This window comes from Balaenoptera acutorostrata, chromosome 6 (assembly GCF_949987535.1).
Source record: "Balaenoptera acutorostrata chromosome 6, mBalAcu1.1, whole genome shotgun sequence".
Lineage (NCBI taxonomy): Eukaryota > Metazoa > Chordata > Mammalia > Artiodactyla > Balaenopteridae > Balaenoptera > Balaenoptera acutorostrata.
Genome location: NC_080069.1, coordinates 78282939 through 78298762, shown reverse-complemented (window position 1 = coordinate 78298762; position 15824 = coordinate 78282939). Strand labels below are relative to the sequence as shown.

General features: G+C 37.8%; 1 protein-coding gene across 10 annotated transcripts in view; it reads right to left on the bottom strand.

Annotated features, from left to right (window-relative positions):
• The window catches only part of TMC1 (transmembrane channel like 1), a 379606-nt gene that overhangs the window by 10558 nt on the left and 353224 nt on the right, over positions 1–15824 (bottom strand). For all 10 annotated transcript variants that reach the window (XR_009008543.1, XM_057547720.1, XM_057547721.1 and 7 more), the window contains 2 exons: positions 9636–9703; positions 4500–4739 (listed from right to left, as the gene is read on the bottom strand). Coding sequence is in view for 9 of the 10 variants with exons in the window: in XM_057547720.1 (XP_057403703.1) it covers positions 4500–4739; positions 9636–9703 (308 nt within the window). In the remaining variant the exon portion in view is untranslated. The remainder of the gene's footprint in view (positions 1–4499; positions 4740–9635; positions 9704–15824) is intronic.

The window sequence follows — 15824 nt, the reverse complement described above, 5'->3', positions numbered from 1 at the left end:
CAGCATCAGGAGAAGATTTAAAAAAAAATTTTTTTTTGGAGTATAGTTGATTTACAGTGTTGTGTTAGCTTCAGGTGTACTGCAAAGTGAATCGGTTATACATATACATATATCCACTCTTTTTAAGATTCCTTTCCCATAGAGGTCATTATGGAATATTGAGTAGAATTCCCTGTGCTATATAGTAAGTCCTTATTAGTTATCTATTTTATATATAGCAGTGTATATATCAATCCCAATCTCCCAATTTATCCCTCCCCTCCAGGAGAAGATTTTTTAAAGCTATATTTCTAAGATTTGGGTTACTTGAGAACAAATATATTATATAAAATATAAATATACCTTATATATGTATGAAAATATATTTTATAAATAGCTTGTAAGTCTACTCCTCAGCAGCTGTTCTTATATGAGAATACTTTCTTTGGGCTGAACAAATAGTGTGCTCAATTTTTTTAATTAGCCTTGGAAATGAGCATAAGGAATAGCTTAATGGAATAAAATCCACAAATAATCTAATATCTCTTTCCATGTTATAGCTTCTATCTCATTTTCCACCAGACCTCTTTCATCTGAGCTATTAATAGGTAACTGCACTGAATGCTGAACCCTTTCTCTCTCAGTATATCTTCTGGACGGGCCCTAATGAGTACCAGCTAAGAACAGAAAATGGGAAGAGAAAGAAAACAAGCCTAAAAAGCAAAGGTCCTTAGTGAGTTTGTTCTCAGCCCCTATAAACTAGAGAAATGAGAGCAGGATGTCTGTCTTAACTTAGTATATAATATTCAGCATTATCAGGTAACACCCATCATGCCAAATTATTTTTTTCTGTATATACATATTGATTCTACTATGAAATGATGTAATTTTCAGAAAAGATATTACATTATTTATCAGCAATTTGTATGTATCATGAGAATAAAGGTTGGCATAACACTGAGTAAAATATTTTGGCTTCACTTTTGTTTTTTGACCTTAATACATTCTTAACTACTAATTGAACATGACCCACAAGTTCCAGATCAGATTTTTTTCTCTCCAGTATCTTTTAATAGACTGAGAGTGACTTCAAGTATCTTGTCAGGAGTCACTGGACTACAGAAGTATAAATTCTGCTTCACAAATTATAGATCTACACACTAATTAGCAAGACCTATGATACATAAGGGCGAATGAAGCTTACTGACAATTTAAGATTATATCAACCTATTGCACTAAGGTTTCTCATTCCTCATCCATTCTAGCTGACCACGCTTCACCTTGACATATGGAATACAGCCAGAATGAGGAGACAGGCAAGGAGGATGAGAAAAAATGAGACAATCCACCCCCCGCTTCTCCAGCCTCTAGGGCTGTGTTTGATGAATGTCAGAATGAGGGAACTGGAATTTTACAAAATCATCCCTACCCACAAAGGTCTTCTTTGCATCCAGTGTATGAGAAATGTGAAGTTATTAGTATCTCTGAGGATTCTTGGGTGCCTTTTCCAGGACAGGTCTCTTACCAGGAGTCCAGATCTTTTATTATACACAAACTATAGAAGCATCTACAAATCCTGGCACTCCCTTTTTCTGACAGGTGAACCAAAGTATGCCACTTCATCATATTCCCAGAAGTCCTTTCCAGTCTGTTGCGAGTATACAGCCAAGTGAAATGCTACTGAACTTAATCTATAGCTCTCTTGGGCATAGCTCCATCCACCCTAATTAGAATAGTCTATGTCTGTCTTTTCAGCCAGACCGAAAGGTCCACCTGGCCAGAATCAATGCCCAATGTACACCTACATCTCCTCTAGTGCTTAGTGCACAACAAACAGTCATTCTTCATTCATTAACTCAAATTACTGGCCAACACTCTACTGTGTTTTGACTCACAGAGATGAAAATATTCTGTCCCTAACCTCTAGAAGTCAGCTACACTATTAAGAAAAATCAACACATCAAGTGAGTAATGTAATAGCAGTGTCACGATATAATATAAACCTATACATATTTTATGATCTCAGTTATTTTTAAAATCTGTATAAGAAGAAAACCAGAATACAAAATGCCAAAAAAATGTTGAGAGTTGTTATTTCAGGTCTTTGGTTAGTGTTTATTTTCATGCAATAATTTCTGGTTTTTCTAGGATAAATACATATTACCTTTGCAGTTAGATGAAAATACATGAAGTTATAATACCATAATGTTAGCAGGGAGGTGTGTGAGAACCTAGAGAACTATAAATTGTTCAGAATTATTAGTGAGGGAGCTGGGGGAGAAACATCAAGTGTCAGGAAATGTGGTAGAGCGATTAGAAGAATTTTCTTCATCTGGACACCAAAGAAATAGTTTTTTAATTGTCAAATTGTTCAGGTAAATCCACTTAATAGCCTACTGGAATAATTTTCTGGAAAATTCACCCTCCCTAGCCAGTTCTTATGAAACCAGAACAAGCTAGACTATCTCATCAAATTGCTTTGCAGAATGGGTCTTCTAAGGTACTGTAGCCACCTTACCTGAAAACATACATGCACCTGGGAGAGCCTGGCCATTACTGTGCTGTCCCCATTAACCTACCTCAAATGCATGTTTACCAATTTGCTGCCCACCCAGGTGCCAAGTAGGGTCAGATACACTTCACTAGGCAGGCTGGTCAAACCACCTCAAACTCAGGGTCCAAAAGGATGGTAAGTCATGAGTCTCCTGCTAATATATCCTTTCTCACCTCACTACCAAGGCAGAACAATGCTTTAAACCTTAAAATCTAGGGAATAAACCAAGTATATATTCTTCTGCTCCAGGAACAACAGACTATCTAAATAGGACAGAGATACCCCTTTCCCAATACTCTACTGAAAATATTTAAATTTCCTTGATCTCAAAATAGTGATATACATGCTGCTCATCTGCCAAAGTTTGCCAATTAGGAAACCGTTGGTCAAAGTCAGATACTATGCATTAGATACAGACTAAGTTTTATTCATTAAAATCATAGTAACTCAGTGTGATTTAAAGAGAGGCAAAGGAGTTAGGATCCAAAAAGCTAAAATTGTGCAGTCATTGTATGTGACTAGCTCAATGATATTTTTAATATTAATGGACCTTTGTTACCACCACCCAGCTCCGTGTTGACCTTGTGGGGTTTCCCTGGCAGACAACTAAGTTCCTTTGATATGTTTTTCTGAGAAGGACCCACTTCCAATTAAAAAGTTAAAAGCACATCTAAAGCTTATCCTGGATATTTAGTTGTGTGGGTAATTTGCAATTAACTAAAGTCTTTAGATGACTTGCCTCTGGAACTTCATACTCTTGAGCTTTATTAAGACCAATTGCTCTTTCAAAACTGTAGTTTCATATTTAGCCTCCAGATGTCACTGTCTGCATTATTTACTTCCCCCCACCTGGCTGGGGCAGGGGAACAGGACTTGTCAACTTCAGCTTCCTGAATACGGATGACAGAACTCCAGCTGTTTTTGCTCAATCAGTAGGCTTAACATTTTCTTTCTTTGTGTCCAGTAAAGCAGTTATACAGACTATTATTAGAATGAAAATGCTTCTTTTATACTTAAGTCTGTGGGCAAAGAATACTTTGACTTTAATTTAATAACTTGGGTCTGACAGCATGAAGGAGAAATTATACATGCCCACTATTGCATCATGCTTTTCATTCACATGGCTTTTTGTATTCACATTTTCTCACTGAAAAGCAGAAATAACTCAAATGCATGCTGATCAGTGACTCAACATGTAGAGATTCTTGGGGGGACTTGTGGTAGAATGAAATCTCCATCCTCCAGATCTGGAAACTTTGCTTTCTTGGTAAGTGTCACAGGGAATGCTGTCATAGAGAACTGTAGAAAAGTATATTTCTAAGTTGGATCAAAGAGCCTTCTTGACTCTTTATAACTGACTTGAGTGAGTTATTCTTGTTATTTGAGGAGAATATACATGAGGACCATCCTTAATTTTTTTCCTAGCATGTAGATTTGGATTATAAATGATGTGACCCTCTTTATATTCATTATTATCTAATAATGACCCCATTTCCTAGGTAGCTTGTGGAATAATCTTTCTTTTTTCCTTCCTCCCTCCCTCCCTTCCTTCCCTTTATTTTTTCAATTAGGTGGTTCATGTGAAAAATAACAATAGCTTCCAATGTCTGAATGAGATGACCTAGCACCAGGAAAATTTTCACATCCAGACTAGTGTAATCAAACCTTGCTCTTTGCTTTCTCCTTATATAGAAAGAGCTCAGATTCAGTGTACATATTCTACACGGACAGAGCCTGGAGCAGTTATTTTCCCTTTTATGATTGCCAAGTGAGAAAATATCAATAGATGGATCTTGCTTAAGAATTTCCATGTCACATAATGAGCCTGAATATCCAAAAGAGGTCCTTCCTACAGACCAAAATGTCACTGTTTGGGGGAAAAAAAATAGCTTATACAACGAGTGACCATTCCCATCTCCACCCCTGAAAGAAAACTTTGCCCAAAAGAAATTGCAAAGGCAAGAACCTGAAGGGGCCACAATCGAAAGATGGCGGGAGGGACACGATCATGTACAGGACGGGCATGGTGGACAAGAAGAGGATGAGCAAGAGCATTCCCAGGTAGAAGTTATTCGATCTGGAAGCTTTGAACACCCTGGCCTCGGGAACGTTGCAGCACATCACAGCCCAGCACTGGAAGTACATGGACGTGTGGAGCCGAAGGATATTGATGCCCGGGAGGCTGGGAGCGAAGAAGGAGCCCATCCTGGAAAGAGAAACAGAGCTCTGCTCACCATGGAGCTTCACTCCACAGCAAAGTCACACACTGCCTACTTATTTTACATCACGCTTATTTGCCAAAGGCAGAAAATGTGTTGCCACTTTCAATCACATAAACTCTTCATGTTAATAAACTTAACTACTTCTATTTCCATCTCCTGTACACATTTTACCGGCTTCCCCATTATTGCAGATACTGTGTACTTAAGTCTTTCACAGAAACTCTGCTGGTCGCTAACTATATCCACTTAGCATTAGTAAATTTAAACTACAACAGACCAAACAGTGTATTACATTTGTTCTACTTCTCTCTTCTACTTCTCAAAAAAATTTACTTTCCCCTAATATTCATATCATTGATTAATATATCTAAAAAATTAGCTTTAAAAAAAACTTGCCCAAAAATTTTTAAAAATTAAGAAATAAAAATTTAGCTTTTTTTTATAATTAACCCTTAAAACCACCCATTATATTCAAATAAACTGCATATGTGCATTAATTATTTTGTCATAGCTAATTAATTTTTACTTAATGAAAGAGAAAATGTTAAAGTAAGTTTTTCTGATGTTATTTTCTATTTGGGGCTGTTACGGTATTTTAGAGCCAATGGGAATTATGTATTTGTGCCTAATAAGATACTATGTTTTGTTGATATTCAATTGCAAGCGTTATGTGTTTTTGAAATGAAAATTTGACACATCCATTTAATTTAGTTTATCTGTTTACTTTCTTATTTTAGCTTGTCCAGGAAATCCACTGATCTGTACATGAGATTTTTAAAAAGTATTTTAAAATGCCACTTTTAAACAGGAACCATTTGGGTGAGGTCACTCTTACTTGATGGCTTCAGTGGTTATTTCAACAAAATAAATTTCAATTTTCTTTGATGAGAAAATCCATCAGCACCATAAAGCACCATAATGGCAATTTATTAATCTGAAACTCAAAAAAGGATACATGTACACTTATTTCAGAAGTATAAGCAGAATCCTATCTTTTAAACTGTCCCAAATATAATAAAACCTTTAGCAATTCTAGTTAGGGTTTACATGTTATATTTCCTGGTTATGTAGAATAATTTTTTAAATCAATCCAATGTAAATTTGGTATATTATGGAGGGCGGGGGGTTGAGTTAGATGAAGAAGTTAGTTTCGGCTATAACTGAACTTGTGCAATCCAACATTAAATCATTTCACTGAAAAGTGCTAACCTGCTACAGTTTGTGTTGTGTTGTTGATAGGTTTCCATATAACAGATCTGAAAAACATTTTAACATACTGAATTGACCATAGACTTTGTAGAAAGTTAAACTATTAAAAAAATGATATGTACTTTGGGGGATGATGATTTGTCCATGTAGGTTCATCAATTACAACAAAGGTACAGCGTGGTGGAAGATGTCAACAGTGGGAAAGGCTGTGCATGGGTGGGAGCAGGGGGTATATGGGAACTCTGTACTTTCCACTCAATTTTGCTGTGAACCTATAACTTCTCCAAGATATAAAGTTCATTAGTTTTTTTTTAAATGAGGGTAAACTTTGGAACAATACTGTGTATCTTGGTTACAGGATAGCAAGAGAGAATCTGGAACCCCAGAAACATGAGCAAGTAAGTGAGTGACAGTCCCAGCTGAGGGGTCAGAATTACAAAGCACTAGATTATATTCCCAAATGCCAATGTCTGTAATGTAATATGCTTGCAGATGATTGTGCTTGCCCCCTTCTAAAAGTCAGGCTTGGCCATGTGATTTGTTTTGGCCAGTAAAATAGAGATAAAAATGAAGTGTCTCACTACGGGATGGAAACTTTAAGAGCGCTGGAGGGTTTTTTGTTCTCTTCTCTCTCTGCTCTGACCAGTGCTGTTCCAGATGGATCCTATTCTATCACAGTCTATGACTCCACAGCGAAAGTAACTAACAGGAGCACAGTCCTTTACCAACTCACATTGGACATACGGTGTAAATAAGAAATAAACTTTCCTTTTCTAAGCCACTAAGATTTGGGGGGTTGTATTTAATTGCTGCACAACCTAGTCTATCCTAAGATACAGTTTTGCCTAAAGCCACATATATGTGTACCTATACATAGGCATGCATTGTTTATCTGTATGCACACATATGTACACTCATATATGTAAGTGCATCTATAGATAAATAAATTTCAGAATTTCAAAATAAATATCACATAGGCATTTTGAACAAATGACTCAAGAACATTATCCTAGAAAAAGAGATCCCGGCACAGTGATATCTGAATCTTAAAGCTCATTCTGTCTTTGCCTGTGACTCACTAATCAGCTCAGCTCACTAAGTCCCTTACCCAGACCTGATCCCGTCATCTGTCAGTTGAAGATCATTGTAATACCTTAGGCTTATAAAATGCTTTTCTTCCAAGAAGATCAAAGCAAATGAAAGCTTCTTTTATTTAGCTCTCCTTATTGCTCCAGTGACACGGTATGTGTCAGGTAAATTATTCACATTTGATCAAGTGAGAAAATGAGGTAGCAGAAAGTGACAAGACTGGCAGGGAGATACAGGAGACAGCATTGGAACAACGTCTAAACCCATCTTCTTTCGCACTGTGTGTGCTCTGCCTTAGCTACATCCTGCTCTGATAGAGTAGAGATATGATATGATATGCTTTCATCATTTAAAAATATGATTACAAAACCTACGCTATTTTAAAAATACGTGTGTAATATAGTTTTACTGATCATATCAGCCAATTCATAACAAAATGGATGTTACCTATAATTGTTTGACTTTAATAACATCGGTGTAAATAACCTTCATTATTCAGAAACTCCTAAAGCAGTTATTGAATGTCTCCAGTCACAAACCAATAAAATTGAACACAAAATCTCCATCCTCTTTTGATCATTTCTGTAGCAAATGGCCATACTTAGGCATCAGATCCTTATGCCTCATAAAATAGTGGATTACATGTGTGAGTACAAGGGAGCCTTCTAAACCTAGACTACACAGTCCCCACACCACATCCCTACCCTGTCACCAACTTCCTGGCAGTTAGGAAAACACCATTTGTACAAAGGGTTGACCTGAAGGGGAATAATAGTTATTCAGTATTTTGCTTCTAGAACTCTGGGAAGTGTGTGAATATCTTAGTACACTCAAAAAACACAATCGCTTTCTAAAGTCCTCTTCAAACTAACCAGAAGCAATATTTGACCAATATCTGAAGGTTGAATACATAGAAAGTGATAGTGTAATGATACTGCAAAGATTTTGATGATGGGTCTGCCCATGAGAAAACTGGAGAAGATTGTTTAGATATTTAAGAATTTCAATATGAACAACAGTGGACTAAATAGGTGCAAGATTACAAGTGAAACAAATCAGGACACAATTATAAGAGCTTTGCTGACAAGGAAAACAAATTTCTAGGCCACTCTTTTGCCTTCACTATGAAAGAACAAGAAATAGACGTGCAGCATATGTCTGCACAAGTGGCACCACGCCAGGCCTGAGGGGTTTATGACACTCTGCATAAGAGCCAGGGAGTTTTAAAACTGATATAAGGCAGTGGTTTCTCATTACTCCAATAGCACTGTTAGCCATTTTCTGCCACGACAGCAGAATCCCCTACAGGAAATGAAAGATCTGGAAGCTGAGCCCTTTGCTATCTCTGGTGATAGTCACATGTTGAGCCACCTTGACTTTCCTCCCTGCTTGGAGAAGAAAGGATGCATTTCACTCCTTAATGACTCTCTGGACATATCAGCCATAACCTGTAAAATTTAGAAAGCAAGGGAACAGGAATCACGTTTTTAAACATACCTGACAATGGAGAGGAGGATCTTTTTATAGTCTTCTCTTCATATTGATTGACCTAGTGAGGCACAGGAATCTGACAGGCCCCAAGGCAGGAATGATGAGGCCCTTGACTGTGGTCTTTATATAACTGAAGCAAGATCATTTTAACTTTTGCAGAGAGGTTTGCTCTCACAAAGGTTTAACAATTCAGACTAGCTATGGTTGAAGGAGTTGAGTAAATATGAAGCTTGCACAAAAACTGACCCCAGTAACTAGTACTTGTACCTAGGACAATGGTGTGATTGGCACAATATTAGATCTGTGTCAATGGGATAAAGAAGCTCAGTTGTAACTGCTTGTGGGTTGGGGTGTTCTTAGTTAAGAGTGACAGATTTTCAAGATACACGGTCCACAGATGAATCTCCTGCTATGATTCAATTTTTAAAGTCAAAAATGGTTTCTACTGTATCAACTCATCTTAACCTGTCAAGGTTTACAGTGAAAATGCTTTCATTTAATAAAAGATATAACAATCCTTTGTACATTAAAAGAAATAATTCTGATGTGCAAATGGCCCCATGAAACAAATTACTAAATAAAGATCATATTTCTAACTAAACTTCCTAAAACATGCATTTCATCTCTATAAACTATTGGATTTGGTGAGCTAATATTTTTTAAAGTAGCTATAAATTCCATTTAAAACATATTCAATAGTGACTGCAAATAAAATAAGTTTCTTGGAAAGACCTTACACTAATTTCTTTCATTCTTAACATGCGGTAATGGGATCATTAATGTTTCACTGTTAGATCCTAGTATCACAGGATATGAAACTATAAAAAGCCTTCAAATAATCTAGAAGCCAGAACCTAGACTCCCAGTATTTGATGAAGGAGTGCTCTGCAAAACAGGCAGATGCCTTTTAGAATTAAGATTTAAAATACGGGGGAAAAAAAGTAAACTCTTCATAGCCATTCACTTTGCAAAAAGACAAATGTTGAGTTAGATACAGACTGTGGACTTCTCTAACACCAGGCTACACTGCTTCATGCAAAAATGATCTTGGAGGCTTTCTTCAAGTGATAAACTGTGCACATCTGGCTTACCAGATCATTCCTTGATTGAAGATCAGAGCCAGGACATTGCCACTGATGTCAAATTCGGTGTATGAAGGCTAGAGGAGACAGTCACTGTATTAGCATCTCAAATGGCAAAAACTGAAAGGCAAGTGTTTCATATTTCTATATAGGTATGGCTAGACTTGCAACTACTTTCTTGCAGCAGCAATAGCAGAATAATCAATACAATAAATAATTAGTGATAAAATAATAAGGCATCCTTTTTAACACAGTAAGACATTTTTAAATTCTGTCATTCGATGCTGTGGAAGTGTGATGAGACATACGTTCTCATATACTGCTGGTGAAAGTAAAACTTGGAGCAAACTTTTAGAAAACTATTTGACAATACATATGAAGAGTTTTTAAAACTTCATCCTCTTTGACCCTGTAAATTTACTTCTAGAAATTTGTTTTAACAAAATAATCCTAAATGCTAACAAATTTTAAGAAGCAGAGATGAAACCATCTAAATGTCCATCACTGGTTAAGTAAATACAGTTTAACTATGCTATGATATATATTGCAGCTAATTACTATCACTGTTGGAAGGATATTTATATACCCAACAGAAAACTATGCTCTAATGTTAAACAAAAAATATGTAAACTTATACATTATTTTTTCTACTCAATATGGAACTATGCATAAAGAAAAAAACTTAAAAGTGATCAGCAAAATTAATAGTTGTTATATGTGGGTGATGGATTATGCCTTTATTTTCTTCTTTAAGTTTTGCATATTTAAAATACTTTTTTAAAAAAATGTGAATTTCTTTTACAATAAAAAATATAAAGAGCAATACAATGAAAGTTTAAGAAGTTATTCAACTCATTGTCCAGTGTTCACTCCTAGATGATACCATCCTACTCAGGGCAGCAGCACCAGGCTGCTCTTTGTACACAGGGGACACCAATCGGAACTGAGGTGGGCATCTGTCCTAGGAGGACCCGTCCAGAGGCTTCCTGGTGACACATTAGGCATCTTAGAAAGAAAGCTCTGTCAATGGAGTAATGCTAATTAGCAAAGACAATAAAGCTGGCTCCTATTTAATTTGAGATAGAGAATAATCAATCAGGAAATTGACTAATTGGTAACAAGAGAAAAAGCAAACAGCAAAAAATATAAAGTGAGAGGACCATGAAGAGAGAGTAATAGAGTGGCAGGACCTGATTACTGCCCCAGATCCTGACATCTGCAGGTGTGGCTTCAGACCACGTGTATCCTCATAATAACTCCCTCCCTCGCACACATATATACGCACAGCACGGTGCTCATGCGCACACAAACACATACAAAATCAAACAACCTGAGAGTGCCTCAGTTTTTCTTAAACCCAAGCACCCAAAAATATATTTGTAAGAAGATAGAATAGGTCTCTGATTTGGAGCCCCAACAAATCTTTCACTATTTTTGAACACTCTGCCTCAAGAATTCTTGAATCCAGGCATCAAATTCATCATTTCCCAAAAGGCAACAGTACTCTCCTAGTTAACTGAAAGGTATGGGCAATGTGCCTTGTAACAGATTCAGGGAGTAGATGCCAAGTCTGACATAACAAGAATGGTTAAATAGCAAGATATAATAATAATAATATGATACATAATGAAAAAATAAATAACCCTATATAAGGAGGACACAGATGACAGATGATTTCAACAAAAATTCACTCAAGCTACTACTAAAGAATATACAAAGTGTTTCACTTAGTTTGCAGATCATCAAGAAGCTTTATGTTCATAAGATGCAAAGAGGTTAGGTTGACAGTTTTTGTTCTAAAATCAACAATGAAAAAAGTGTGGTTTTCATGGAAAATGAGGAAAATGAATTGCTTCTAATCTGGAGAAACGTTAGCTCTGAGTCCTTCTCTTTCCCCAGGCGCACTTTGCTCCGGATCAACTCCCCTCTTCTCCTGGAGCCCTGCGAGATCACAGAACACACGTGACAAATGCTCAGTCGGCGGTCTGCACCACCTGTGGCCTTGGACCACCTCTTCTCTGTGTCCGTTTAAGAATCAAACCTTCAACCTTGGCCTCTTTAGAAGAGTGTCAGATTTAGCCCACCAAACTAAGGAAAATGAAAAAAATTCAAACTTTTAGAAGTACATTTCTTTTATTCTCACAAGCATACAAACCTCTTAAAGGCCATTTGAGATGAGATATTTTTATAACCAGGTGACCAGAAAAGCACAAAGGACACACTAGGAACCCTTGGTTTCATACTGTGTGTGCAGCAGGGGCAGCTGGAGGAATAAAATCTTTGATGCATAAATTGATTGACTGGATGCAGAGAAAGGGTACCTCCACACTCCCTACTGTGACAAGCGGTTTTGTGATACAGACACTCATCTGGGATTCAGACTCAGGTATGAGACTTTGCCCTGCCATTTCCTCGCTGAGTGAGCTGAGCCAGTCACTAATCAATTCAGGCCTCAGTTTCCTCACAGATAAACTAATGAAATGAACTAGATCAGGGGTTGGTGCATTATGACCCATGAGCCAAATCTGGACCACCATCAATTTTTGTAAATAAAGTTTTTTTAGAATATAGCTACATTCATTCATTTATGTATTGTCTATTGCTGTCTGGGATGAAAACAGGAATGTCATAGTTACAACAGAGACCATATGGCCTGATGCAAGGGAAATCACTTGTTTTCCTCTATGACTACACTCTACTCATGATACTTCTGACACAGATGTATAGGTTCTTCCCCCAAACCAAGCATTTCCCCAGCTTTCTGTGGATACCATCTCGATGTCCTACAATTTAACTCAATTCTGACACTAACTGTCCAGAGTTGGTACAGATCCCACAGGTTAAGGTCTTGGTGCCACAAGACTGCCCCACACTTTAGACGAAAGCCTCACACTTTAATCGAAAGCTCAGGTTGTCACCTATGCTGACGGATTGGCTGGCTGTAAACTGGAGATTCTCACGACTCCCTCCTCAGCTTTGATCATTTGCTAGAGTAGCTCACAGATCTCAGGAAAACAGTTTGTTTACTAGATTACTGGTTTATTATAAAACGATACAACTCAGGAATAGCCAGATGGAAGAGGTGCATAGGGCAAGGTACGAGGGAAAGGGTACAGAGTTTCCTTGCCTTCTCCAGGTGCACCCTCTTTCTGGCACCTCAACGTGTTCAGCAACATGGAAGTTCTCCAAACCCCAGGGTTCAGAGATTCTTATGGAGACTTCATCACAGGGACAAAATCCATCGTTAACTCAGTCTCCAGCCTCTCTCCCCTCCCTGGAGGATGGGGGGATGAGGCTGAAATTTCCAAGCTTCTAATTATGGCCAGGTCTTTCTGCTGACCAGCCCCCAAACTGAAGCTATCCAGGAGCCCACCAAGAGCTGCCTCATTGGAACAAATAATGCTCCTGTCACCCGCAATATTCCAAGGAATTTAGGAACTCTGCATCAAGAGCCAGGGTTAAAGACCAAATATAAGAACAAAAGATGTTCCTAGCACCACCATTGCTTAGTAAATTACAAAAATTTTAAGCGCTCCAGCTGGGAATTGGAATGAAGACCAAAATATATATTTCTCACTACACCACAATAACATACCTGCAGAAGTGAAAATACTTATTGTGCAATCTTTTACAGAGAAAGTTTCCCTACTTCTGAACTAGATAATTTCTAAGATCCCTTTCTAATCTAAAATCTGTAATTGGTTGACTCAGTTATTAAAGAATTGCTTCTTGGGACTTCCCTGGTGGTGCAGTGGTTAAGACTCCACGCTCCCAATGCAGGGGGCCCGGATTTAACCCTGGTCAGGGAACTAGATCCCACATGCATGCTGCCACTAAGAGTTCGCATGCCACAACTAAGGAGCCCTCGAGCTGCAACTAAGCAGCCCACGTTCTGCGACTAAGGAGCTGGTGAGCCACAACTAAGGAGGCCGTGAGTCGTAACTAAGGAGCCCGCCTGCCACAACTAAGACCCAGCGCAACCAAATAAATAAATGTTAAAAAAAAATTGCTTCTCTCTAAACACCTTAAAAATGGAATTTATACTCCATTCATTAAATTCAGAAACTCCCACTCTAAAAACGAAACAAATGTAAGAAAGCAAACACACGCACACACACAGGGTATGAAATTCAAGGCTCATTCTTTTAGAGGTGGATTTTTAAAAATATGAGATCGTACTATAGTTTCATTTTTTTTTTTAAAGCCAATACACTAATAATATGAGTGTAAATCAATTTGCAAAGTGTTGCCTCTAAAATATAAAAAGCTTAAAGGTAAATGATGCTTGAGAAAAAACAGGTTTTCTTGTAACCCGAGTTAACAAAATGATTCAAATGGAGTAAGTGTAATAAAGTCCCTAAGGGCTGCTCATACGTAATAAGATTTTTAGGGGCCAGCAACAGAGGAGCCAATTTGGATTTGGGTTGGGGCCCGTAATAGTCAAGGAACTAGAAATTTTCTTGCTTTATTTTTAGACCTTTGTTTGTGGTGGGCTAGAGTCAGTTATCTACCCAGAAGGAAGACATACGGTGCTCACTGGACTAAAAAGCCTGAGAAAATCCATCCTCTCTTTGCAAGTTTAATTATTTGGGGCAAACCATCAACCTCTGGATATTACAAAATGCAATTCAGGATCTCAGAGATAATTCTGTCATTGCAATGACCTGCCTGACTTTCGTCACACAAATCTCATTTCCCACGGCTGGAATCACACTGCTTAGAGCTGCAGGCTGGCCTGGCCTGTGGCACTGGGGCAATGGCACTCAAGGGTGGTCCCCAGACCAGAAGCAGCATCAACACTTGGGAACTTTTTAGTAAAGTCAATTCTCAGGTCCTGGCCCAGATCTACTGAGTCAGAAACCCTGTGTTTTCATGTGCCTTCAGAGCATTCTGATGTATGCTCAAATTAGAGAACTACTAACCTAGGACAAATCCAACCCTCGTCTACTAGGTTGATTCAGCACCTCAGGGCTTTGCGCTATAACCCTAGTTGCCTGCAGATAGACTCTGTCCAGTCCAGCCTATTCTGTCCCTTTGCCCATGTTCTCACACCTTCATTGGATACCCATGACTTCTTACTGATTCTTTATCATGCCATCTTCCTGGACTGCTAAATAGTATCTCATCCCCAGAAAGGGAATATCAGTTTATTTCCTAATTAGCAGCCCCTCCTGCTAATTCCATTCTACAGCAAGAAACCTGTCTAAGCATTTGACTTACAAATGCTATGGATTGGCTCATGCATTAGTCATGCTTTGGCAGGGTCCTTGAAATTTCTAGGGGTAAGCATTACAGTGAAAATTCAATATGATGGAAATCTGGTTGACGGCTTTGCAGTCAATCAGATGTGGATTTCAGTACTACCTCCACCACTGACCAGTTATATGTCTTTGAGCAAATTATTAAAAATCTCTAAACCTCAGTTTACTGTAAAGTAGAAAAATATTATCTACCTCATAGCGTTGCTGGTATGGTTACACAGAATAATATATGTAAAGTATTTTGTAGATGTTCTAACACATAGTAAGCTCTACATAAAAATATAATACAGTGTAATATGATTAGTAATATACTCTGATGGTCTGTGAACCATATGCCTCTTATTTATGGGTAATCTTGCACTCCATCAGATCTCAGGAAAATCTCCCATATTTTCCATTCACATAAATTCAACAAGGAGCACCTTAAAATGTAACTTTAACCAAGGTTTAAACAAGCTGAGGTTTTAATTTGATTGAACATACTCTTACCCCATGCCATGTATTCAATCCATTTCTTCCTGGATACTATTTACCTACTTCATTGACAAATGGCAAGGATGGTGTCAACATAAATTAAAGTGAGAGTTAAAGGCATTCTGTGTTGAACTATTGCAGAAAACCCAGAGTTTACAAGAGGACTGAGGGTGGTTCTGCTGAATCAGGGTGGTTAAAATCCTTTCTGCGAGCAAACCATTCCACTCCCATGAGTCAGTGAACTCTTTAGAAACATTGAGAACTATCTGCTATGCTCAGAGAAGTCTTAGGAAAGATTAACTTACATTACATGGTCTAACAGTCTGCTCCTAGCCAGTAATTTTCCCACCTCAATTCATCTTCATAGGTTTGTTGTGGTAATACTTTGGCCATGAATTTATAATAACTGGAAAATATACAGAGTCACTTTTAACCCAATTTACTCAGATATAACCAGTGTATA